The following is a 24,283-nucleotide window of genomic DNA, read 5'->3' as shown; positions in this document are numbered from 1 at the left end:
GGTTGCTGGAGGCGGCAGTGTCGTTCGTGCGTAATAGTTTGAACATAAAAAAAACGAACTCCTATCGTTAAAAATACACCGAATTAAAGTGTTGAATGGTAAAACATTTAATGAAAGGGGCAGCGTTTTAGAAACTTAAGGTTGAGGTGAAGCCATGCGTGAGCTAATGGTTCCGTGAAGTGCATCGACCTTCCAAATAATTTTATAAACAGTTTTGGGAAAAAGATGTAATTTTCAAAGCCCCCTCCTGAAACGGCTGCCGTCCAATTTACCTGAGAAGGTTGCTATGCCAACTGAACCACGGGAGAGAAAGCCACTTACAATCTGACCATTAAATGGTAATATTTTAAAACCTGAAATGCTTAAAAACAATTAGGTATCCCCCTATATATGGGTACAACTTGCATAAATGGGTTAAAAGTGCTGCCACGTGTGTGGCCTGGAACAGTTTTTAAAGTTGCGTCACCTTTCCCTGAAACTGCGTTGCATTTTGTGCGGTCGTGTTTTTTTGTATTTTTTCCCTCCACCCCTCCCTCCCCTCCCGTAGCTTTGTTTCTATTTAACTGCAGCTGCGATAAGTCTACCAAGTCCGCCACGTGCTGTGCTGTGGACTTGCCGTGTCCACGTTCCCCATTCATTCGTGTGTGTTCAGCTGCTGTTTTTAAAGTTTATTTTTTATTGTACTTATTGTGAGGGTGCAACTAGTCGACAATAAAGCTGAGAGCCTCCGTTGCAAATGAGACTGTGTATGCCTTCCTCCCACACACAGCTCCTCTCACTATAAATGTATTTATATATATTAAACACATTCTGATTGCACAGCAAAGGTCAAAAATGGCAAGCAGGCACGTAAACTGCACTCCAGATATTGCAATAGATGAAAGTTTGTACGTTTCTTCAAATTGGAGGAACGTTTTCACAACCTGGAAAGAGAGGCAATGGTTGGGGAAGGGTATTCCAAAGTTGGGAAGGCGCAAAGAAAGAAGCAGAAATGAGTTTACCTGCGGAGTTTTGGTTGAACGTGGTGTGGATGGACCAGCTCCTCAACACGGGAACGGTCACCATCGTAGCAAGAGAAGAGTGATAAGCAGGTGACCGACCACTGAAGGTGGCTTGGAGTGAGTTGTTTAGTGCCGGGTTCAATCGCGTAAATATACAGGTGTCGTTAAACGCGACAATTCGTTACTAGTTCGGCACACCGGTGTGTTTGAGAAAACCCAATCGAATCGTAAATTATGTGGGCTTACTCTCCAACACACCGGTGTGCTGAATTAGTCAAAGATTGACATTTTTTGTTACTGTGACGAACCTTACTAATTGACTGTCGAGTAGCGGCGGGTTTAACTAAACGTTTATATTTACGAGATCTAACCCAAAAACCTCGTGGATGTTGGTCGCGAAAGCCTACGTGTTAAACTGGTAAGTGCTGGATCATCAACATTCCTAGATAAAACACGTATTAATTAGTTTGGTTTATGAATTGTATATTTTTTCCCTATACCAATTGTGTCCTCTGTTCGCGTGGCATGGCCACGTGGAACTCTGGGAGGAGCGCGTCACCCCGCCATGCATCTGCGATTGGTCACATGACGGGTAACGTCACAACTCCTTGGGAGACATTTTACATTGAGACACGAGGGGGTGCGATTTCCCACATGCCCGCCTGCAAAAGACATTTGTCATCCATGCTGAACTAGTAACGAATTGGCAGGTGTTGTTCACGTGACAAACCTTACTAATTGTCTATGCCGGGTGGTGGCGGGTTTAACAACACATTTACACGATCAAGCACAAAACACCTCATGGATATCGGTCGCGAAAGGCGACGTTAAACAGACATTTGTCACATTGTGAACCGTTATTTTGCATTACGAGAGCTGGAATTGGGTCAAATAATCTTTAAATATAATTAACTTTTTTTGTTGGTGTGTTCATAACTATACCTGAGCATCGACTCAATACACTTGATGGCAGTTGCGGCTCCTGCAAAATCTCTCAGGGGGGGCAAATGTTTGGATGATTGATAAGGATAAGGTCCACCCATGTAATGGATAAATTAACAGCTTAAGCATGTAAAGGCAACTTCACTTCTTTAATATTAATGAAAAATAAAGTGACTCTTACAATACATCTTGTTTGTTTATATACTCACTATTAAAACAAACCACTCAAGTTTATTTTATTAAAGATTCCACTAGGTAGTGATAAATTATATTGTTGGATGAAACGTGCTTACGTATGATGACGTTAGCACGTATGATGACGTAAGCACGTTAGGGCTTGCCCTCCCAGAAGCCATAGAGAATGCATTGGAGCGCCCCCGTTCGAAAAAAAACATCTTTGAATGTAAGTCTATGGGGCCACTCGGGGCGATTCTCAGCCGGAGTGAAATCGCCCAAAAAGAGGCGGTACTCCACAGAACGTGACATGACGCTGATTGGACTATATCCAGAGGCTGACAGTGACGGCTAGCGTGACTGTGGTTGAATGACATTGGTGGTGCGTCGCCCAATCGCCCTAATGAAGAAACCGCCCCTGCTTGATGGCCTGGCTTACATGACGAGCTATTCAGACCTGGCGAACAAGTGCTGGCTCGGTGCTTTGACCCCTGCGGCACGGGTCAGGACAATAGCAAAATACTGATACTGGAAGAATCCGATGAGCTATAAAGCTCTTTTTTTAGATGTCCAGGATGCAATAGAAAGCACAGCTGGAAGTGGAATGGACAACTTCACCGCACAGCTGTAAAGCCCCAGTAGTTATCGGAGTCCAGGGGTTGCGTGGCGTGCCTAGAGTCCATGGGCCAGAGTAGCAATTTGTACCACCTAAGGGTAGCAGCATATTTAGTGGTACTCATTTACACAGCTCATAAGAGTGAATTCGTTGAAAATGGTAAGCGCATAATTTACAGCGATTGGCCACTTGAATTAATTGTAGCCATTCAAATAATGGCGCATCGGGTGATACCGGTAAGCGAGGTGTCTGGGCTCATGGACATCTTTGTATATTCAGACATACGGACAAAGGTGATTCGGCATCATTTGCGTTTTAAAGTTTATATATAAACCGTGACGATTGAAAACCTTAGCAAACATTTGATTAGCAGAGGCTCCAGCCAATCCATTAACACCATGAAGGGAAATCTTGACCTTTTCGCGAGGGAAGTCGCTTTCATGTCAAATAAATAAACCGAGCAGAACACCCACGTAATGTCAACAGCATTCCAACTTTGACCCCCGTTCGAAGCTCATTATTATTAATCCTCCACCGCGATGCCCTTTTCGTTAAGAATACATAAAAAATTGAAATATCGCAAAACGCGAACAGCCCTGAAAACTGCGACATAAAAATGCAAGCATTGGCCGGAGAGGGGGGGGGGGGGGCCTTAAAAAGCCAGGAGGTTAAAAGTGTTGAGGTGGCCTTGTGAAGGGGGGCGGCACCACAAAGGCACTCCCGTTGCCTCGTGCAACGTTCGAGTCACGTTCCAAGTCGCGGGCGCTCATCCGGTGTCCCCGCGTTACTCAACGTAGCGGGGCGGCGAAGCCACTTGAGCAAAAAGAAAGCCCGCAGCGGTAAACGCAACGGCAAGAGCAGCAGCGGCAACAGCAGCAGCAGTAACAGCAGTAACAGCAGCAGCATCAGCGATTGGCACTCTCTGAAGGAATGTTTAAAACATTCCTAAACGGACGACTCGGTCGACAGGCGAAGGTGGTGCCAGTTTTCCAGTCCCTTGTTCAGCAGAACTCTTTTGTAGCAGCAGGAGGGCTCGGTTGGAGAGTCCGAGGAGGATGTATGTGCGTCCCTGTGGTGGACAAGATGATGGGAGTACGGGAGACCAGGCAGGCTGGCTCGTGGTCGAGGTTTCAACGTTCACGGAGGGCGATTTGTTCAGAGCTCCCAACAGACATCATCAAAGTAAAGTGCAGATTCCCGGCAATGGAGGCAGTCAAGCTTAGTACAGCACGGCCGTTTCAAGTAATACCCCTTTTCCAGTGCAGAACCCGAGCCGTGCCGCTATCGCCGCCAACAAACATGATTAACCTTGCCCCTGGCACCGCTTGGGTCCCGAGCCGGATTCAGAAGTCTTGTTGCGAGGCCAGAGTTTCGCAGATCGGTTCTGGCTCAGCGCGGCAAAAGAGCCAGCGAAACCCACCCCCCGTACCGCGAGGGCTCCGCGTTGACGTGGCTCGGATGTGCCAGTGGGAATGGGCCTACAACAAGAGCCCCGTCCTTTGCCGCAGGCAATCGGGAGGCATGGGTATCGGCGTTTGTCCCAAGCGACGACGACGAGGAGGAGGATGATGAGGTCGGGAAGCGTGGCGACTTCACGCCGGCAACAGTCGTTGGCGAGGAGCGGCGCGCGTACGGAAGCGGCGACGGCGACCCTCAATCGCAGCAGCCCTTCTTCTTTTTCTCGGGCGCCTTCTCCAGGTGGAACGATTGCCTCTGGATGTCCTCCTGCTCCGCTAGCAACCTGAGCGACGGACACGCGCGCCGGAGGGGTCAGAGCGGCGTCCCCACGCGGGCTGACCGAGATAGAATCAGACCTGGCCACAAATGATAGCTTGACCAAGTGGCTTATCGCGTGGACATTTATAACAGCCAAATAATTTAAAACGCAAGTTTCTAAAATGCGGAGGGAAAATCGGAGGGCCAGGAGAGAAATCCACGCGACCATGGGGAGAACGTGCAAATTGTACAGGTGTCAGCGTCGGTTGAACCCACGACCTCCTGCATACCAGGCAAGCAAGATAACATCTCGCCACCGTGGCACCCCATGGAAACATTGTCCCGCGACGGTCGTGAGACAGCCACAAGTGTGAAATAAGTAATATTTAAAAACACTTTTTTTTTAACACGCTTTAATTAAATGTACCGTCCGAGTAATGGCAGAACTCCACGACTCCAGGAAGTGGCCCCGAAGCTTGCCATACCGTAAGGGACCGTGGGCAATTACAGCCAACGTGAGTTGAACGTGGACATAACATATAAAAAATTATATTTAATAAACATAGTTTTTTTATGATAGAATATAGTATTGTCACCAGTATGACATACGTATACCAAGTTTGCAGTCGATACGACATTGGGAAGTGGGTTAAAATTGAGTTACAAGATTTTTTGAGGATATGACAACAGACAGCGAGTTAAATAAAAGCATGTAATAAAAAGGAGCCTCCAGCCTGTGCTCTAACTCGACTGCTGACGCCGTCTGTCAAAGTTTAATTTCACGTTTAAACCCGTTTAACGTCTTCGGGCCATCCGTCCCAAACCGCAGCCTCCCCCCCCCCCCCCCAACTTGACCCCCGAGCGCGACCTCTGACCCCGCCCGCCGTGAGTGTCGCGAGCAGCGTCCATACCGCGCCATGTGCGTCACCGCCTCCGCCACGCTCCTGCCGGATTTGGCGCTGCACTCGTAGAAAATCATGCCATACTCCTGACGGGCAGAGAAACGATCACCAGCATCATCATCATCATAAATTATCCACGATTTATCCAGAGCATTAAGTGCATACCGCACCTCTGATGTGCAAAACAAGTTCAACATACATACAGCAACACTTTACGTGGTGATTTTTTTTTTGTGCAGTCATTTGTGACACAGCTGAGGCCATCAAACTCGCTAACTTAATTCGAGACAGCTGCCGGAGATTCAAGCCCAGGCTGTCGGCACTGCTCGGCTCGGAACCTCTGAGCCACCTCGGCTTAAGGGGAATGTTTTGTGCACGCAGATTGGCGGACAGTACGAAATATAATCCATCCGTGGCACACAGGCCATGGACGTGGGGTGTATTTACAAATGCTCGGCGGGGCATCGGTAAACATTACAATCTTAATTATGAAAGGGATTTCAACAAAGACTTTGTTGAACTTTTTCTTTGCGTACCGTCCCGTATTTCAGCATCAACAAATTCCTCCGGGGAGCTCGTTAAAACGGAGCACATCGCTCACTCCGTCCCTCCGAGACGCGTTGAGCACCGCCGCGCGCGTGTACACCGCGCCGTACGATGCAATCACTATTCACGGCCGTGATTGCAATACATCGCCGCTGTTTGTCCTTTTCAGTCTTAATATATGTTTTGGTTTTCACAAATGTAGATATTTCCCTACAGATTCACAGCGTGTTGCTTTGCATTATGCATACCGTACACTATTTTTTTTTCAAACGGTATTTCATTCGAAGGGGACCTTTTCTTTCTGCATGGGTCTTGGCTTGCGTGGGATGTAAGAACAACGTCGTCTCTCTCTATCCATGAAAACCCTGCTCAATCGCAACGCTCACCCTACGGGAGGCTTCTGCTTAGGATGTGCGTTTTCGTCTGGGTGCGCGAGTCTGTGTGTGTGTGCACCGTACAACGCGGTGGGCACAGTGGCTAGCACAATGCATTGTACACCAGGCAACCCGAGTTTCATTCCCTGCTGTGGCTAACATCGTAGAAGAGTGATATCAGCTGGTGGCGAGTGCCCTCGCTTCAACTACCAGCACTGACCAGCGTAGTGAAGTATGGTCAAAAACCCCCATGACCGACATGGTGTGGAGAGGCCTACATCCAGCAGTGGATGGACAAATGGCTTTATATTATGATCAGTATGTAAGTGTATTCACACAGTTTTGATTTTGTTGTTTTCGCAGTTTTGCGTAAGCTCCACCATGAATTAAATGTTTGCGAAGTCTGGGTCTGAAATCCTATTTCCACTGTCGCGGTATGGGGTGGTTTTCCACTAGCTACTTGCTATACCGTGCTAGAACAAAGCCGTGATATGCTGTCCTCACAAGACGTGTGAAACAAGCAGGTCACGATGCATTCATTGCATCACCGCATCATCTACTACGTGCGAATAGACCTGTCCAATGCGTATGATATCAGCGGTATACCGCTCGGCTTCTGCGATAGAAAAACATCCCGGCGTTTTCGTCAACCACGCCGGGCTGTTTCGGCACAGCCCTGACATGGCTCAGATGAGCCAAATGGGATCAAAACAGTCCCCCCGTGTCCACGTCTGGGCTCTCACCTGCGCCAGCCGCTCGCCGTCCGCGACAGCGACCCTGCGCATGTCTCCCTTGGCCTCCGCCAGGTCTTGCTTGTTTCCCAGCAGCAGCAGCACCACGGCGTCACCGGCGCCTTCCTGCACATTCACCGACCGCCGTTTAGTGCCTCCTCCGCTCTCGTTACAAAGTGTCCGCATTGTCGGACACTCCGTGACTGGATGACCCCGAGATGCGCAATCATACAAGTCCTACTTGTATGTTGAACTTATTTTCGCACCGTACGTAGCCAACCGTGCTTATCGAGAAGGTAAAACAACGAACTAATCATTTAAAGAAATTAGTTTTCAACGATATAAAAATGCATAGTTTCAGTGGTTCCCGAATATCAGAAGGAAGAGCATTCCAGATGGCCGCAGAAGCGCATCTGAAAGCGCGCGATGCATCGACCGTCTTTGTTCGATGGCCAGCCAGAAGCCGCTGCTGCTGCGAAGATGACCGGAGTTCACGTGATCATGGTTGATGTTCGGAGGGGGCGGGGAGGGGGCAAGGGTGAATCAAGGACGGACGACGTCACGCACCTTGACGCTGTTCATCCATCCGCGCACGGCGGTGAAGGAGCCCTCGGTGGTGACGTCGTACACCACCACCACGCCGTCCGCCTTGCGGAAATACTGCTTGGTGATGCTGCGGAACCTGGCAGCGGAGAGGACGGCAAAGCTAGCTCGCGGGGAACCCATCACCACCGTTGTGACTCTTGTTGTTGTGGTTGTGGTTGTCATTGTCGTTTTTGCCGGTCGCCGTCTCGAAGGGAACGCGCTCAAGGGAGAGGTGCGACCCTGCAGTCGGCTGCTCACGCCGCTCGCAATTACCATCCAACAAACTCAAACGTCTTGCTGCATCATCACAATACATGTATAATAAACTCAATAACACCGTGTGTGGCCTAAGAAATAGCAAAGTATATGATAGGCCACGTTTTGGGTAACGGCCCTTCTCTATGTGCTGTGAATAAGAAGGGCCATTGCGCGGAACGTTGCCTATTGTTAACTTTTGTTGTAAGGCAGTTTTACTGGCGAATGTATTGAGATTTTTGTTTGTTGCTTGCGCATCATCACTGCCAATGCAGTTTCACCAAATAATCAGGAGAACAAATGCACGTCGGCCTAATCGCCGTTCTAAGCGGCACATCCGTTCACCCACAGGGCGGTCCGAGAAACCAATGTGAGGCGAGTTAGCGTGGAAGCAGAACCGAAAAAAAATCTAAGAACTTAAACTCCGCCTGGGTCGCGCTCCATCTCACCGTTCCTGGCCCCCCGTGTCCCAGAACTGCAGGGCGACCGTGGCTCCCTCCACGGACAGCGTCTTGACGTCGTAGTCCACGCCTGGCGGGCACAAGCGCACCACAATCACGATGGGCGCAGCGCAAGGGTGGCGGCTCGTCACACACAGGATGTCCACCCCCCCCCCGCCACCCCGGACACCCAGACAGACCCCACATTCCCGATGACTTGAGGACTCCCCCCCCCCCCCTGCCCCACTCTCCCGCTGTGATCACTTGGCCCAACAGTTTCCGCAAACAGGTTCAACTATTTTTCGATTTAAAGCTTTCGTGACTGCAGGGATTCATCTTCTTGGTTCTTTCGGTAAAGTCACGAAGAAGGGAAATAATAAAATAATAAAAATAAAACATAATAAATGTTTTATTATACAATTGTGAGAATTGTATTTTATTATGTTTTATTTTTATTTTTTTATTATTTCCCTTCTACGTGACTTTACCGAAAGAACCAAGAAGGTTCAACTATCCCCCTCTTATTCACGCTCCCATTACACGCTCGTCCCCGTTATCCGCAACACCCCAAATCGTCATCGTTATGTGTACGCATGTACGGTGGACTTCTTTTGCACCGTATGTAGACAACCGTGCCAATCGTAGGTCGTCATCATCAACGTTGTTTGAAAGGAACTTATCTATCTACGAAGCTGCACATACAGGGCTCAAAGGAAGTCCTGCAAAAAATGTGAGGTCCCAAGGCCTTACGAGCCTATGGGTTAATCCGGTCCTGTGTGCAGGTGCTGCGTGGACTGTATCAAACACAAGACCATGTGAGAGAAGCCTTCATGTAGCAGCGGATAGAACGTGGCTGCCGCTACCGATGGTGGAGGTGGTGTCTGAGTTGAACTCGTTGTCGCAGAATCTCCGGATGAAGCAGCTCTTGCCGACGCCCGAGTTGCCGACAAGAACCACCTTGAAGAGTCGCTCGGGACTCAGGTCCTGATTGCACACAGGGACATCAGCACAACCATCACCACAACCATCACAACCATCATCTTAAGCACCCACCATTATCATTACATTCGTCATCACCATTATCATTCCCAATTAAAAGTATTTTCACCGTCGCCATTATCACCGTGGTGACGTGGCCCTAGCAGCAAACACGTTTACTGCCCTTTGCTGCGGATGTAATAACCGTGGAAACTACGCGCAGTCAGTAGGGATTGCGTCACGCGTCTTTCGCGAGAGCAGGCCATTGTTGGTTTTCGGCGTCGTGGTTCAAATTGCGCACAAATCACTCAATTGGAATGCACAAAGCAATCAAGAGCCGAATGGCTCACAGGGTAAATCCTAATAAATTAAACTGAAACTGAAACATCGCGAAAACTTCGCTGGAAGCAAGTCATCAGACTCGATGAGACTTTCATGGGTAAACAAGGCTCGTAGTAATAATAATAATAATCACTACCTTTTAGCCAGGTGTCGTTGCACACCAATGTATGATCTAGCCAAGGTTGGCGGCACACATCGATTTGTGAAATTCCCCTTGGGGCTGCGACGTGACCAGGTGGCGGCAGTGCTGGGAGTGGGTTTGTGAAGCAGTCTGTGCGGGGGGTTGCGCGAGCGCTCCGGTTTCCTGCCACGCGAGGCTAAACGCTCCTTCGCGTGGACATCGCCTCGCATCACAAGTGCAAGACCCTCCTAAATATACTTCTGAATTGTAATACCCGGAATCAATTATTATCACCAGAATTATATTTCACATTCACGACACTCGATCGGTTTGAACCATGGACGTTCGGAACCTGGATTCAAGCCCAGCTCCTCAGCGTCGCTGGCTCTCGGTGCGCCCGACCCCTCGCCGACCCACCTCTCCGCCTGCCGTCTATAAATGCAAACGAGGGGCGAACGCACGGCGATGGCGGAACGACGCGCGGGCCGCTCACCCGGCTGCTGACCGTGCTGCGATTGGCCGGACTTTGCCTCGTCACCTCCTTTCTCCTCCGCTCCTCTTCCACCGCGCTCCCTTCCTTCACCTCCGCCGCCGCTGGCACTTCGACCCGCTTCGGCTCCTCCTGCTGCTCCTCCTCGTCCTCCCGCACGTCCGACAGGTCCGGCCCGCCCTTCCACCCGGGGGTCACGGGCGACCCCGACTCTTCCCTATCGAGGTCTGGGTCGTCCTCGATGGAGATGATGCGGTTCCGCCAGCGGTCGTGGCCGGGGCTCCTGCGCGCCGGGCTGCTGGTGCCGCCGCCGCGCGGGGACGGGGGCCCGCGCCGCGAGCCACCCGACTCGGAGCCCGAGCCGCTCTCCGAGCCGGCGGCGTGCAGCGCGAACTCCCCCGCTAGCGTCTCGAGGGGGGAGCCAGGAAGACCAGCAGAGACGAGCTGTCTACGCGGAGAGGGAGACGTCAGGGCGGCGGTGCGCACGCGCGCCCCGGCAACGCGACGCGCCGCTCGCTAACCTGGATGCCGCAAGAACCAAACTAAACTAAAACAATTCGATTTAAAGCTTTCGTGACCGCAGGGATTGATATTCTTGGTTCTTTCGGTAAAGTTACCGAGTTTCATCGCGCACCACCCAACACCACCCCACACCACCCCACACCACCCCACACCGCGCGATACCGCACGACGCACCACACCACCAACCGGCATCGCGATGAAATGTTTATCAACCCTGCACCGCTGTACATCACGATGCGCTGTGTGATACAGCTGATTAAGCATTAGTCAGTTTAGCCTCGATTTTAACCTCTAGTATACCCCACTATTATTCTTCCGAAGTAGCCCCGAGTTTAACGTAATCCCTTGCTATCTCATAGCTTAACCCTTAGTTTACCTATCTTAGCCGGAGGCTGACTCCTATTGCAGCCACTTTTTAGATCCCAGCTTAGCTCCTGGTTTAAACCCTAGCTTTGCCAACATAGATTAGCCGACAGTTTAACCCCACATCTAACTTTTCGTACATCACATCGTCCATCTCATCGTTTAACCCCTAGTTTAGCTCCTACTTTAGCCTCGAGTGTGACCCCTGTCTCCAACAGTAGCAGCAGCAGCAGCAGCAGGCTGACACTAGCGGATGTTCATGCGAGGCGCTGTTCACGGGGCCGCCGTCTGCGAGGGGGTTGTGTTCGTGGGGGGCGAGGGCGCACCGTTTCCTGGCGTCAGCCCCCGCCTCTGGGAGATAGTCGGCCATCACGGAACCCGATCGCTCGAGCACCACCTTGGGACGAGGAGCGGCGGAGTTCTGTTGGGGGGGGTCCAAGGTGGAGGAAGGGTAGAGGGGGGGGGGCCAGCAGTGAGCAACTCCAACCCCATGTGGCGAGATGTTAACTCCCGCGCCTGGTATGCAGGAGGTCGTACGTTTGATCCTGACTCTGACGCCTGCTGTGTATTTTGGTGTCTCTCTCCCTGTGGCCGTGTGGATTTTTCTCCGAGTCCTCCATTTTTTCCCCTCAACATTTATAAGCAACGTGCATTTAGAATATTTGGCTGCATTGAATTTCCACGCTATCATTTGTGGCCAGGTCGCTTCTAAAAAAAGAGCTACACAGCTCAGTGGGCCCCCCCACCACCAACACCCACCACTGAATCAACCCCCAACCAACACTGCCTCAATACTGCTCCACACACACATGGTCCCCTCTCACCCAAATCATCAACATCGTCATCATCGTCAGTCATGATTTGTTCACTACTGAATGAAGGCCTCACTAAGCCGCTGCCACCACCACCATCCCTCGCGATCTTGCGATGCGGCGATCTATCTCGCCGATGCGCACGAGCCGAATCCATCGCTCCATCTCCGTGGCGGTGACCATCTCTGGTGCGTTCCATCCTTTTGACTGCAATTCTGTCATTAAATCTCGGCCACATGCCGATCAAATTCCCACGGAATTCAAAACACCCGCAGTGAGCAGTGCACTGCCCTGTAGTGAGTGTATTTTTTTCCCCATTACAATCGTCAACCACTAGTGAATAGCTTCCTTAACGATATCGTGATTGTTTTTACTCGCGTTCCCGTCACCTGTGCAAGCGACTCCCGGGCGTCCTTCTCGTCCGTCAGCCGCTGGTTGATCTCCCTGCGGAACAGCACGATGCACGACGCGAACAAACCGTCACGCGGGCACGTGGTCACGCGAACACGTGGTCACGCGGGCACGTGGTCACGCAGGCACGTAGTCACGAGAACACGTGGTCACGAGAACACGTGGTCACGAGAACACGTGGTCACGCGGTTACATGGTCACGCGGGCACGTGGTCACGAGGGGGTGACAGAGGGGTGCAGAGGCCGGCCAATAAATCGATCGAGTACACTTGTTTTTTTTACATGCCTTTCTGAAAGCCAAGGCCCTCCCAACCACCCCCCACCCCACCCCCCGTGTATAAATCAATATCCTCCCGTTAAAACTTTAAAACCGTGCAATTAAAATAGAAACCAGGGAAGTCTACAACAATACAATTTCGTCTTCATCCATGAAAGCCAGGCTGAACAGGGCGGGGTTTTAATGACTTTGTTAAAGCTTTGGATGGTCGAGAAGTCCCCTTATCTGATGAGGTAGGGGTAGGGCCAGTGCGAGCAAAGGAATGGGCCCCAGGTGATTGTAGTCGCACCCTGGTGATGTTAGGCATTGCCTCATCGGCGGAGTGAAGCGATTGGGAGGGATGGTAGGGAGAGAGGAAGAATGGCTCGAGGAGTCCCTGGCCCTGTCGGTGTGTTTACAAGGAGTTCGCAACTTGTAAACAAACTCAAAGTGGGGACTACGGCCGATGAGTGAACTGAGGCTACGGTTTTGTCACAGAGGTCACGTTGGTCGCGGGAGTCGTGAATTCGAATAAAGTACAGTACGTGAAATTGTGGAAATGGTAGGGAGCACGGGGGGAGGCGGGGGTCACGTGGGGCAGTGGGCACTCTTTTCCCCCCCAACTATTTTCACGTTCTGGGCAATGGAATTGATAATCGGAAGAAACGACGACCAAAGTCAAGAGACCACCTCTAACGATGCCGCCGCTGACGATGATGGTGATGGTGACGGTGACGATGATCATGATGGTGACGATGGTGATGATGATGGTGACGATGATGATGGTGACAATGATGGTGACGATGATGGTGACAATGGTGACGATGATGACAATGATGACGATGGTGATGATGGTGACAATGGTGACGACGGTGATGATGACGACAATGGCGGTGGCGGCGAGGATTCGCGCGCACGATCGCCCCGTCGCACCGGAGGACGTCGAGTTGACGGACGAGACTCTCGCGCTCCTTCAGCATCGTCTCCGAAAGCTTCCTCTCCTCGCTGCCCAAGCACGGCACCGTACCACACACACACACACAGACACACAGACACACAGACACAAGGGTCAGGGTCAGGGATTGTGCCACTCACCATCAGGGTCAGGGGTAGCGCTTAAACTTAATCCTAAACCCGCCCGCCCACCCCTCGTGTGCCAGGCCGGCCTTTGTAGGCGCTTTCCCCATCAATTTTATCCATCGCGTGTCCGACCACCAACACTGCCTGTCCCCCAACACGGCTCCACTTTGCCATCTTCTCTTCCCCATGCTCGACTCGAGAATCGGGTGGGGTTTGTGACTGTCATCTCCGCGAGACCGGCGCGCGCGCTCACAGCTCTCGCTCATGCTGCAGCTGCGCCAGCATCTGCCCGCGCAGGCGCCGCACGTTCTCCTGCGCCGCCTCCAGCTCGGAGCGCCGGTGCTCCAGCTCGTGCTCCAGCTGCTCGTTGGTCTCGCGCAGGCGCTCGTTCTGCTGCTCCGTGGCCGACTGCGTGCTGCCCAGCTCCGCCACGCGCCGCTCCAGCTGCGCAGCGTCACAAGCGCACATTCCCACCACGGCACAACGTCACAATCGCACGGGGTCACAACCGCACTTCCACTACCGCACAGCGTCACAAACACAGTGTCGCAACCACGTGTCACAGCGCAACAACCACATGCACCAAGCATCAGAACTCGGAATCACAACCACACAGGGTCACAATCGCAGCGTCACAACCGCGCAGCGTCACAACTCGTCACCCAACCAGTCATTATATCCAGTCTCAACTCTGCTCGTCGACCTCACAAGATCGGCGAGCATTCCGAACTATTCGCACAGCTTTAGGGACAAGGCGACGCGCTTGAGGAGGCCAGCATCCAGCAGCGAATCGCTCATGGCCGATGCTGCTGATGATGACGACGACGAGGACGGTGACCGCGCGAACCGTGCCATCGAGCGCTCACCTCCGCCTGCCTCTGAGCGAGCGACTCCAGCTCGCGCTCCTTCTCCGTCAGCTCCTTCTCCAGCTCGGGGCTGCGTGCCGGGTGGCGCCCCGACGCCTCCACCAGGGACTGGACACAAAGACAAAATTCCCCCGTGTAGCCTGTAAAATACTGTTGGGGCAAGTGCTGTTCGCGAGTTGCAGCACCTATGGAGGCCGGCACGGCACACGAGTGGGGAGGGTGGCCAGCAACACGGCCTTTGTCTGCCGAGTACCAATTTTTAACGCATTGCACTAGGTACTCATTTGAGGCTGAGTCGACCTAGGGGAAGACCAGGACCGGTTCAGATAATCGTCTCTGGTGTTGGCTGTGAGCGGGAATCGAACTCGGGTCGCCTGGTTCATTGTGCAGCGCTACCATCTGCACCACCGCTCCCCACACACGTAAATTTATTTGTTATTTGTGTGTTTATTTATTTGTTTTTTCGTCGGGCCACTGATTAAAAAATTGTACGCTCTCGTTCGTGAATGTGTCGATTTATTTGTTAATCTTTTCACTAATTTATTCGTTCATTCGTCTATCCATTCGTTTGCTAACTTGTGGGCGATAACCCTGTGATTAACAGTAGGCGGTTTTCTCCAAAGTCTTAGATAGCATCACAAGTTTTTTTTTTATACTCAACCCTCGTTCATATCGGATCATCTTTAGGATGGCACCCCGTTCCCCCTGCTGCAAAACGGACAGATATAATGCGTTCACAACTTCAACCCCAGTTAGAGAGGGTTAATTTAAAACATGGAAAAAAATGTATGACGGCATTCGACAAACAACGTGCGCCCCCCCCCTCCCCTCCCGGTGACGCTGGCTCCCCATCGCGAACCGACCTGGCGCAGCTTGTCCTGCTCGGCGCGGATCTGCAGCTCCATCTCCTCGTAGAGGCTCTGCACTGCTCGCTCGTGCTCCGTCGTCTTTCTGAGGTGGTCGGGTGCCACAGTGGGGTAGGGGGGGGGGGAAGCGGATGGCGAGTAGATGAGAAGACAGCCACGCTGAACGCGAGCGAGTGAGCGAGTCAGCGAGCATGCCAGCGTGCCAGCGAGCGTGCCGGTGGACCACCAGGGGGACGGGACAGGTTACCGGACGAGCAAGTGTGGGAGCTGACAAACGAGTGAGTGTGCGTAATGATGGTAGGTGCAAGGGCCAGGTGAGTAACCACGTGGGTAGCCGGGCGAATGACTAGGCGAGTGGGCGAGTGGCCGGGTGAGGGTGAGTGGCCGGGTGAGGGTGAGTGGCCGGGTGAGGGTGAGTGGCTGGGTGAGGGTGAGTGGCCGGGTGAGCTGCTGGTTGAGACAGCGGCTGGGTGAGCGAGCGGCTGGGTGAGCGGCCGGGTGACCGAGTGGCCAGGCGGCGTGCGAGAGCGTCCGCGGCGCTCACTTCCTCAGCGCCTGCTCCATGCTGCTGCGCTCGAGCTGCGCGTCGTGGAGCCGCGTCGTCACGCGCCCCACAAACTGCTCGAGGTTGGGCAGCAGCTCCGGGCGCTCGCGCCGCATGCGCCGCCACAGCTCCCGCAAGTCGCTCTGACTGAGGGCGGTCGAGGAGGGGGGTGAGGAGAGTAAAGGAGGGGGGGGGGGAAGCGTTAGGATTATTTGCGGTGTGCCAAGCGGTTACAAGGCCGCAGTTTGATTCCCCGATGATGCGAACATCGGTGGAGAGCGACAGCTGAGCCCGTCTTGGACCGCCAATCCCTCTCCCCCCCCCACCCCTTCACCCTCCCGCAAGGACCAGCGCGATGAAGTATGGTCAAACAACTTCTATGGCTGGCACAGTGTTTGAATACAATGACTAGGAGTCAGGTTAACAAAGTAATTCTGAACCAAAATGATCAGGTTATTTATTACCGAATTTCGCATTGAACTATGACCCATGTCTCAAAGAGCAAGTTCTTGGCATGAACATTTGAAAGTTCACCAGCATTGGTTCTGGCAAGCCCGACTGCTGACGAGACACTGTGTGCTCATACCGGTCCAGGCTCTGCTTGCATTGAACCAAAGCTGCTGAAACTGCGCACTCCCTGAAGGAACTGGGCACTCTGAGAAGGGCACTGTGTGGTGTGAGAGTTATGTCTGTGCATTAGTGGGAGTGGTGGTTTAGCGGTGAAGCTCGCTGCGCTATGAACCCGGCCAACTTCAGTAACGATTATCTGAACCGGTCCTGGGTCTCCCCTAGGTCGACTCGGCCTCAAATGAGTACCTAGTGCGATGTGTAAAAACATCGCCACTGGGGAGAAGAAAGTGGCTGGGCGTGTTGCAAGCCACCCCGTCGTGTGCCGTGTCGGCCTTCATAGGTGCTCGCTAACAGCACTTGCTCCAACAGTCTGTTAAGGCTACACGGGGGGGATCTTTGTCTTTATGTGCAAGGGGGGTGGGGGGGGTGGCAGCCCTCACTCCTGGAAGTCACTGCTTGCCCCCATCTCCTCCATCATGGCGAGAAACCGGTGCTCCTCCTCGCCCTCCCCTCCTGGCTCCGACTCCATGCCGGCACCTCCGCCCTCCACGCGCTCGTCCTTCGTGAACATTCCTGCAGCAAAACGCGGAGGAGCATCGCCAATGACGCCCGCGCACGCATTCCGTTACGCTTCCCAGCGTGCGTGCGGGCGCGCATTGACGCACACGACCGCGTGCGTCCGTACACGCGCACGTGCGTCCGTACACGCGCACGTGCGTCCGTACGTGCGCGTGCATCCTCGCAGGTGCTTAACCCCTTTCCCATTCCGCTGACGCACGCGAACGTCACCGGTTGCTCTTCCGGAACCGGAAGAAAACCCAAAATTAAGTAACTTTATCGGTACCGAGGCTCCCGCAAGGCCATGCGCGAGGACGTGTGGCACAGTTTTACGCCAGCTATCGTAGACCGCGGTCGTGTCGCTAGAGTTCTCTGCAGTGAGCATGATCCCAAGTGATTTGGTACCCTGATGCGCGTTCTCACGCGAACCGCCAACAGTGGAACTGCTGGCTCAGCGGGAGGCCGAGGCTGCTCACTATCGGACACGGATCCTGAGGTTGCTATTTACTAAACCACAAGCACGAAACACGAGAGAACAAGATGGCGTGTGACGTCACAGCCACCATGAGCCCTGCCCCTCTCCCGCCCAGCAACTCACCGAGTCCGCGCGTGAACTCGGCCAGGGTGAGGTAGCCATTGCCCTCCGTGTCGAGGCTGTCGAACACCGACTCCAGCTGCTCGGCACTCAGTGGCAGCTCCCCCTGCAAGCGCTGTCGGTGCGTGCGTGCGTGTGTGTGCGTGCGTGTGTGTTGGTACGTGAGCATGAGTGCGTGTGTAAACGAGTGTGAAGAGTGGCAGTGTAGTGGTTAATGCACTGCGCGAAGAACCCGGTCTCGCTCACAGTCAACATCGATGACATATATCTAAACTGGTGCTAGGACTCCCCTAAGTTGACTCAGCCTTGAGTGAATACTTGGTGCAGTGTGCAAACATCAGCACTGGGGTGACAAAAGGTGGCCGGGCGTGGTGCTGGCCACCCACCAACTCCTGCGCTGTGCAGGCCTTCATATTAGGTGCTCGCTAACAGCGCTTGCCCCAAGAGTCTGTGAAAGGCTACGCGAGGGATCTTTGTGTTTGCGTGTGTGTATGTGCGTCATCATCATCACCATTATGTCATGATACAAAGACTCAAACTCATTCTCTTGCAGGGTATTTCAAGCCTTCACGCTAGAGGACGGTCCACGGAAGTGGATATTACGGAGCTACTTTTGAAATCCCTTCCAGTCACCTTGGGTGGCAAACAGTAGGGGTAGCACTTTCCCACCCACCACGTTACGGAGAACAATGTCCATCACATGGCAGGCGTGACTGATACTTTTTAAATCCTTTATATTAAGTTCACTTGCTTGCATGCTTGCACGGTTACGACCGTGCAAATCTTTCGGTCATTTTTAACCCACTTCCCGTGATCCAATCGAGCTGACATTTTGCACACAGACTCGTTGTGCGTGAGAATTTATTTTCGTGAAAAAAAATTCCTAAATTTTCCACTTTTTAGAAAAAAATGTATTTCATATTTAATTTAAAATACCAATGTGATAAAAATGAAACTCTTACTCAAGAAAAACAGAAATGAATAATAAAATAAAACCGATGCCACGCATATAAAGGAATTTATAGTGAAAAACTTTGTTTTTACGGGTTAATTTTTTAATTCTCAAAGCTGGAATTTTGCCAAATTAAGTATGGAGCCAAACTCTATTTGATTCTTTTCTATCATACAATCATTCGTGAATGGGCTGAGGCAATCGCCGCTTAACAATTGAGCAAACCGGTTTGACAACAGGTGGCTGAATCCCCAATTCAACCCCAAGAAATCAGCTCAACACTCCAACCTTTGAGCTTTACAGTCACCCCTCAATAGCAAATCTTGTAACTATATCGCCTGGTATACAGGAGGTCACGGGTTCATTATTCTCCCCACCTTAAAAAATCGCCCATCACTAAAATATTTCACGAAAATAAAAATGCATGACGAAATAATACTTCGCAAAGCACCCAAACACGATAAGCACAGGAGCGTCGCTCCGCACCTCCGATTAGCGCGGCTGAGCTACGTACGGTGCGCGAAAGGAGTTCAACATTCGTGCGCACGAGCGACTTTTCGCAGTGTGGCCCGGTGCCGCGGCCACCCTACCTGCAGGTCCCTCTTGCTGATGAAGCCCTTGCCCTCCTTGTCGCAGATCTCGAAGAGCTCGCGGGGGTCCGGGGAGGCCTCGTGGTGGTCGCCGCCGTTCACGTGGCCCGAGGTCACGGTCGCGCCCCCCACCACCGGCCACCCGTCCTCAAAGCCGTCGCCCTCCATCATCCTGGTCCCCTCACCACCCTGCGGGGGGGGCAGGGGGGGGAGCGTCGATGATGATGATGATGATGACGACGTTATCGAAACTTTCGTTCTCCCCGTTTCTCGTGTTCACGCGCCAGGATGTTGTGCCGATCCGTGGAGCCAAGTAAGCGGCGCGAGAGACGGGCGAGACTAATTATCGGGATCAAAGGTCACGTTTTATTTTCATCAATTTCCATAAACTCTCATAATACGACTCCTTATTCATTCAAATTGGTGGAGGAGTCAATACTAGGTGTAAACAAATCCCTAATCAACTATTGACTACTACGAAGCCTGCCCCATCCATAATCAACCAGTGCCTTGTTGATGTTTACACACATACATACAAACACAAACGCACAGGTTTGTCGCTTATTACATAGAAACTTGTAACACAACCCTGTAGTGATTGAGCCCTTAGGCAAACAGAACTAGCCTTGTACAACTGGAAGAGCAAAGACGCTTCACGGTTGAATGTCTGCAAATACAACTTGTGAACACAAATAACAAGAATTCACCGTTCCTATGTAAGTTTTCACGGCTTTGCTTCAATATCTCTCCAATGCGTTTGAGGGCCGTGCTGCGTGCTGTATGGCACGAAGTCCGACGTTTCCCTCCACGTTCTGGGAGCTTCTTCAGGGAGTAAAAGACCTGAAGAGGCTCCCAGCACGATGGGACGGTCGGCTTTCCAGCACGTGCAGAGAAGCATCGGACACCGTGCCGGAGAGCACACGTCGCAACTCGAAAACGCAGCAGAGAGACAGAAACTCACAGCAGAAAAAAACGCGACATGGGGCTCACGTTTGGGGCCACGGCCCTCGTTCAGAACCGAGACAGGACGCACCGACAGACTCCGATTGACAACATCGTCGTCGTTGACGAGCGGCCCCCTGACTGGACTCCCCGGTGGTCCCAGAGCCCTCCCTCCTGTCGCCTGGCTCGGCAAGACGAGCGTACGACCATAGTAATAATGATGATGATGAAATACTGAAAATATCCTATCATCATCAAGCGTCTCTTATTCACAGTCCCAATATCCATCAATTCCAATAACATTCACACACCCATTCGATCTCCGCCATCGTCTCTCTTACTCATTCACCAAGTCCTTGCACTTTGCCCCAGACCTGATGATAGGTAAACATGAAATCCGATAAGGCACGAAGACTGGCATTTAGGAAACCCTCACTGTATGCGGGCAATTTGTGAAAGCCCCAAGTTGATTGGGCTGCGAGGTGACCAGGGGATGGCATTACAGCAAGCCGGTTCAGTGAACCCACCTGTGTGGACCTTTTGAGTATTACCCACTCTGCATGCGTGTCGTGGGTTTTCTCTCGGAATTCTGGATTCCTCCCACATGTCAAACCACCACTTATAATGGAATGGGCCAACATCCGAATGCAGGACCCTCGATGAATGAAGGGCATCATTATTATTATGATTAGTATTTGATCTTTTTTTTCTCCAATGTATTGACATTCTGGCGGTCGAGATACATTCGGTCAAAACGATCGCCGATAACTGATAAAGAGTCGTGAGTGGGTTCATGAACTGTGTGGACCTTTTAAACGTCATCCCATCGTATGCGTGACGGGCTTTCTCTGGGGTACTCCACTTTCCTATCACAGGGAACGTGACTTTTCTTTTCTATACGAGGAATTTGCCAAAAAATGCAATGTAGCAGGACCCTCCTGAAAAAGGTTGTCTTGAGACTCGGTGGGGCTTGTCCGGTCAAGGTAAATAAAACACAAACAACAAAAAACCTCTCTAAAATAAACACACACCCAAACATGCACTAACAGGACCCTCCTGAAAAAGGGGTCTTGAGACTCGGTGGAGCTTGTCCGGTCAAGGTAAATAAAACACAAACAACAACAAAAACCTCTTTAAAATAAACACACACCCAAACATGCACTAACAGGACCCTCCTGAAAAAGGTTGTCTTGAGACTCGGTGGAGCTTGTCCGGTCAAGGTAAATAAAACACAAACAACAACAAAAACCTCTTTAAAATAAACACACACCCAAACATGCACTAACAGGACCCTCCTGAAAAAGGGGTCTTGAGACGAAGTGAGCCATAAGCTGGGCAAATAAGTGACCACTCTATTGTCACTGCATCAAAAACAAACCCTCCACAAAAATGCATTGGCTGGCCCTGAAGGCAAATAACGCTGGTCATTTCCACGTATCTAGGTGCCCTTTACTTCACAAAGAGATTCTTTAGCCACCACAGAAAATGTCTGCACCTTTTCTATTCTCTCATCATCATCATAAGCCATGGTCAATCCGCGATTGTATGAAGATCCCTCCAGGCCGCCGACACTCTCTTACAATCCTGCGATGTCTTCTTGGTTCTTTCGGTAAAGTCACATAGAAGGAAAGTAATAAAATAATAAAAATAAACATAATAAAATAATTCTCACGACGTTTCGGCTACAACGCAAGCAGCCGTCTTCAGGTGAAGAATGAAACACTGCCAAGCTTGGAGCGTATATATAAGCTGGGTTGGAGGTGGAATATATACTCTCCAAGCTTGGCAGTGTTTCATTCTTCACCTGAAGACGGCTGCTTGCGTTGTAGCTGAAACAATAAGACAATACATTTATTATTATTTTATTACTTCCCTTCTACGTGACTTAACCGAAAGAACCAAGAAGATGAATCCCTGCAGTCACGAAAGCTTTAAATCGAAATTTAATCCTGCGATGTATCACAGTCTTGATTTGAAGCTTTCGTGACTGCAGGAATTCATACTCTCTGGTTCTTTCGGTAAAGTCACTTAGATTGAAAAGTAATTTCTTTATAACTGCTTTTTGTGTTTAGTTTGTTGTCCTTCCACCACACCTCTGATGAGCACGGTTGAGTACGTACATAAGGTGCAAAAGAAGTTCAACACACATACATTAATTCACCCAGCACCTGCATGTGAACCGATCTGTAATAACTGCAGATGAGACACTGTACAAGTCTCCCATGCTCTATGCGGGTTCGGTTTGGGCAATTTTGCATATATGCATGCTTATTATATATTTCTACCCAAAATTCAATGTATGCGGTTTTAATTCAGTCACATGCAGCTATGCGGTCGGGCGTGGGATAACATTATGTGTGGACTGTGTATGGACTGTGTGTACTGTGTGTGTGTGTACTGTGTGTGTACTGTGTGTGTGCTACTGGCAGGCAGCGGTCTCGTGCGGTTTTGCTTTGTGCGCCCTTTTGCTTGAACGCATCTCCCACTCCTACCACACAAAGCGGGGGAAACCTGCATGTCAAAACCGGTTTGGAGTTTTGCTCAAACCGAATCAATACCGCCGAAATGATTAACTCCCAGAAGCCTGTGGGTGTGGAATGGTCCGTGTAAAAATACTAAAAACAAATGTACGTGGAGAGATAGCCATTTAAAGCAGAGACGTTGTCTGCTTATCTATTTTGTATTTGACAGGATTTTTTTTTATTTGATGACCTTTCACAGGTTCAGGAGGAAATGAAACCTGCTCATCAGAATCCACCTCACGACGCGACGCCGTGGGCCGTCTACATTCCGGTGGTGGCAAATTAGCCAGGGCCTTTTTATTTTTCACGTTACAGAATTCAGATGCTGGAACAAGTTGTGGCGTTACCTCGTAGATGTTAACACAAGGCGGGCGAGTGTCTCTGCTGACCGTTTTCGCGATTGACACAAAATAAAATAAAGGTGCAGCCTTGCAATGACTTGCTCTTCGCAGGCCATACGAAAGGAGAAGACTGAGACTGGTTGGAGACGTGGAGAGGCTTTGAAGTATCAAAAAAAGTTGACTTTCTCTATACATGTTCTCTCGATAATTTCTAGCGGGGGTCTTTATACAGTGAACAATAGTTACTTCAGAGTTTGGGGTGTAATGCATTACCACTGCTGAGCACAGGGCCCAAAAGGCACGAGACGGCACACGGTCAGCAACGAAAAGCACGACTGGAGGTGATGATGGGCAGGGGGTGAGAATGTGCCTTCTTTACTCCAGCAAGGTCGCCGTAAGAACTTGGGAAAAGAGAATTCGAGGTTTGTCAAAAGTCGAGCGGTGCAAGGCGATGAGAAGAAGAGGCAGAGAGAAAGAGAAGTGCTGTGACCTGCAGTGGCTGGCGAGTGTGGCCGGCGAGTGTGGCCGGCGAGTGTGGCCGGCGAGTGTGGCCGGCGAGTGTGTTGTTGTTGTGTCCTGCGAGCGCGGTGGTCGAACGCAGCGTGGAAGGGTGTGACGAAACAGTTCAGTGCTGTGGACCGTGTCTTCAACACGGCACAGGGGGAAGCAATGGGCCAAGCTCACGGGGGGCAACAGCAAGGACGATGGAAGCAGCGAAGGCATGAAAGTAACCTTAGTCAAGCGACTGAGCAGGACCACTCTTTTTTCGTCGAGCGTCCTTACACAACAACCACCGATTGCTCACCTCAGAACGGGCGTCGCCGTCGACCGGAGTCTCGCGGAGGCGACCGACGCGCCGCGACCGCCTCTCCGCCCGCGTCTCCTCCCGCCGGGGTCGGCGTACGCGACTTTGGGGGCGAGTGCCGCGCTGCACCTCCTCGTGTGACGCCACTTCGCACGCTCCCCCCCCACGCCGCCTCTTCACCTGCGCCAGGCAACGCAAATAAACAACGCCGGTTGGTGGAAAGAGGAAGAAAGAAGGAAAGAAAAAGAAGAGGATCGCGAAAGTTTTTAAGTTTCGCAGACGGAGAGCCGCCCGCTCCGAGGAGATGTCGCGTCGCAATGCGAGCGAGGGGGCTGGTTGAACGCGTGTCTCTGCGACGATCGAACAAGCCCTTTGGGAATGGTGAATCTGGGTGGACCGGTCTGGGCGTGGGGCACACACCCCATCAGCATCAGGGGCAAGATTAGCAAGCAGAGTCTTTTACTGAATACCAGGT

The 24,283-nt window shown here is 51.6% G+C and overlaps 1 protein-coding gene across 4 annotated transcripts in view; it reads right to left on the bottom strand.

Moving 5' to 3' along the window:
- Nucleotides 1-2,073: 2,073 nt before the first annotated feature.
- The window catches only part of LOC133351345 (EF-hand calcium-binding domain-containing protein 4A-like), a 40,756-nt gene continuing 18,546 nt past the window's right edge, over nucleotides 2,074-24,283 (bottom strand). Inside the window, exons 3-20 of one of the 4 annotated variants that reach the window (XM_061566469.1) lie at nucleotides 23,809-23,988; nucleotides 19,199-19,387; nucleotides 17,660-17,771; nucleotides 16,944-17,076; nucleotides 15,934-16,080; nucleotides 15,387-15,474; nucleotides 14,524-14,631; nucleotides 13,911-14,101; nucleotides 13,511-13,582; nucleotides 12,300-12,354; nucleotides 11,425-11,519; nucleotides 10,229-10,661; nucleotides 9,146-9,266; nucleotides 8,292-8,373; nucleotides 7,570-7,684; nucleotides 7,015-7,128; nucleotides 5,361-5,437; nucleotides 2,074-4,474 (exon numbers count right to left, since the gene is read on the bottom strand). In XM_061566469.1, coding sequence (XP_061422453.1) covers nucleotides 4,387-4,474; nucleotides 5,361-5,437; nucleotides 7,015-7,128; nucleotides 7,570-7,684; nucleotides 8,292-8,373; nucleotides 9,146-9,266; nucleotides 10,229-10,661; nucleotides 11,425-11,519; nucleotides 12,300-12,354; nucleotides 13,511-13,582; nucleotides 13,911-14,101; nucleotides 14,524-14,631; nucleotides 15,387-15,474; nucleotides 15,934-16,080; nucleotides 16,944-17,076; nucleotides 17,660-17,771; nucleotides 19,199-19,369 — 2,202 coding nt within the window. In that variant the 5' untranslated portion in view covers nucleotides 19,370-19,387; nucleotides 23,809-23,988 and the 3' untranslated portion in view covers nucleotides 2,074-4,386. Of the gene's footprint in view, nucleotides 4,475-5,360; nucleotides 5,438-7,014; nucleotides 7,129-7,569; nucleotides 7,685-8,287; nucleotides 8,374-9,145; nucleotides 9,267-10,216; nucleotides 10,662-11,424; nucleotides 11,520-12,299; nucleotides 12,355-13,510; nucleotides 13,583-13,910; nucleotides 14,102-14,523; nucleotides 14,632-15,386; nucleotides 15,475-15,933; nucleotides 16,081-16,943; nucleotides 17,077-17,659; nucleotides 17,772-19,198; nucleotides 19,388-23,808; nucleotides 24,157-24,283 lie in introns of those variants that run through there. The other 3 variants (XM_061566466.1, XM_061566467.1, XM_061566470.1) reach the window with 3 other exon arrangements.

Source organism: Lethenteron reissneri, chromosome 37 (assembly GCF_015708825.2).
Source record: "Lethenteron reissneri isolate LAM-NWPU_2019-01 chromosome 37, ASM1570882v1, whole genome shotgun sequence".
In the NCBI taxonomy this organism is placed as follows: Eukaryota; Metazoa; Chordata; class Hyperoartia; order Petromyzontiformes; family Petromyzontidae; genus Lethenteron; species Lethenteron reissneri.
The sequence above is the reverse complement of the archived record's forward strand: the minus strand, read 5'-3'. Positions and strand labels throughout refer to the sequence as shown.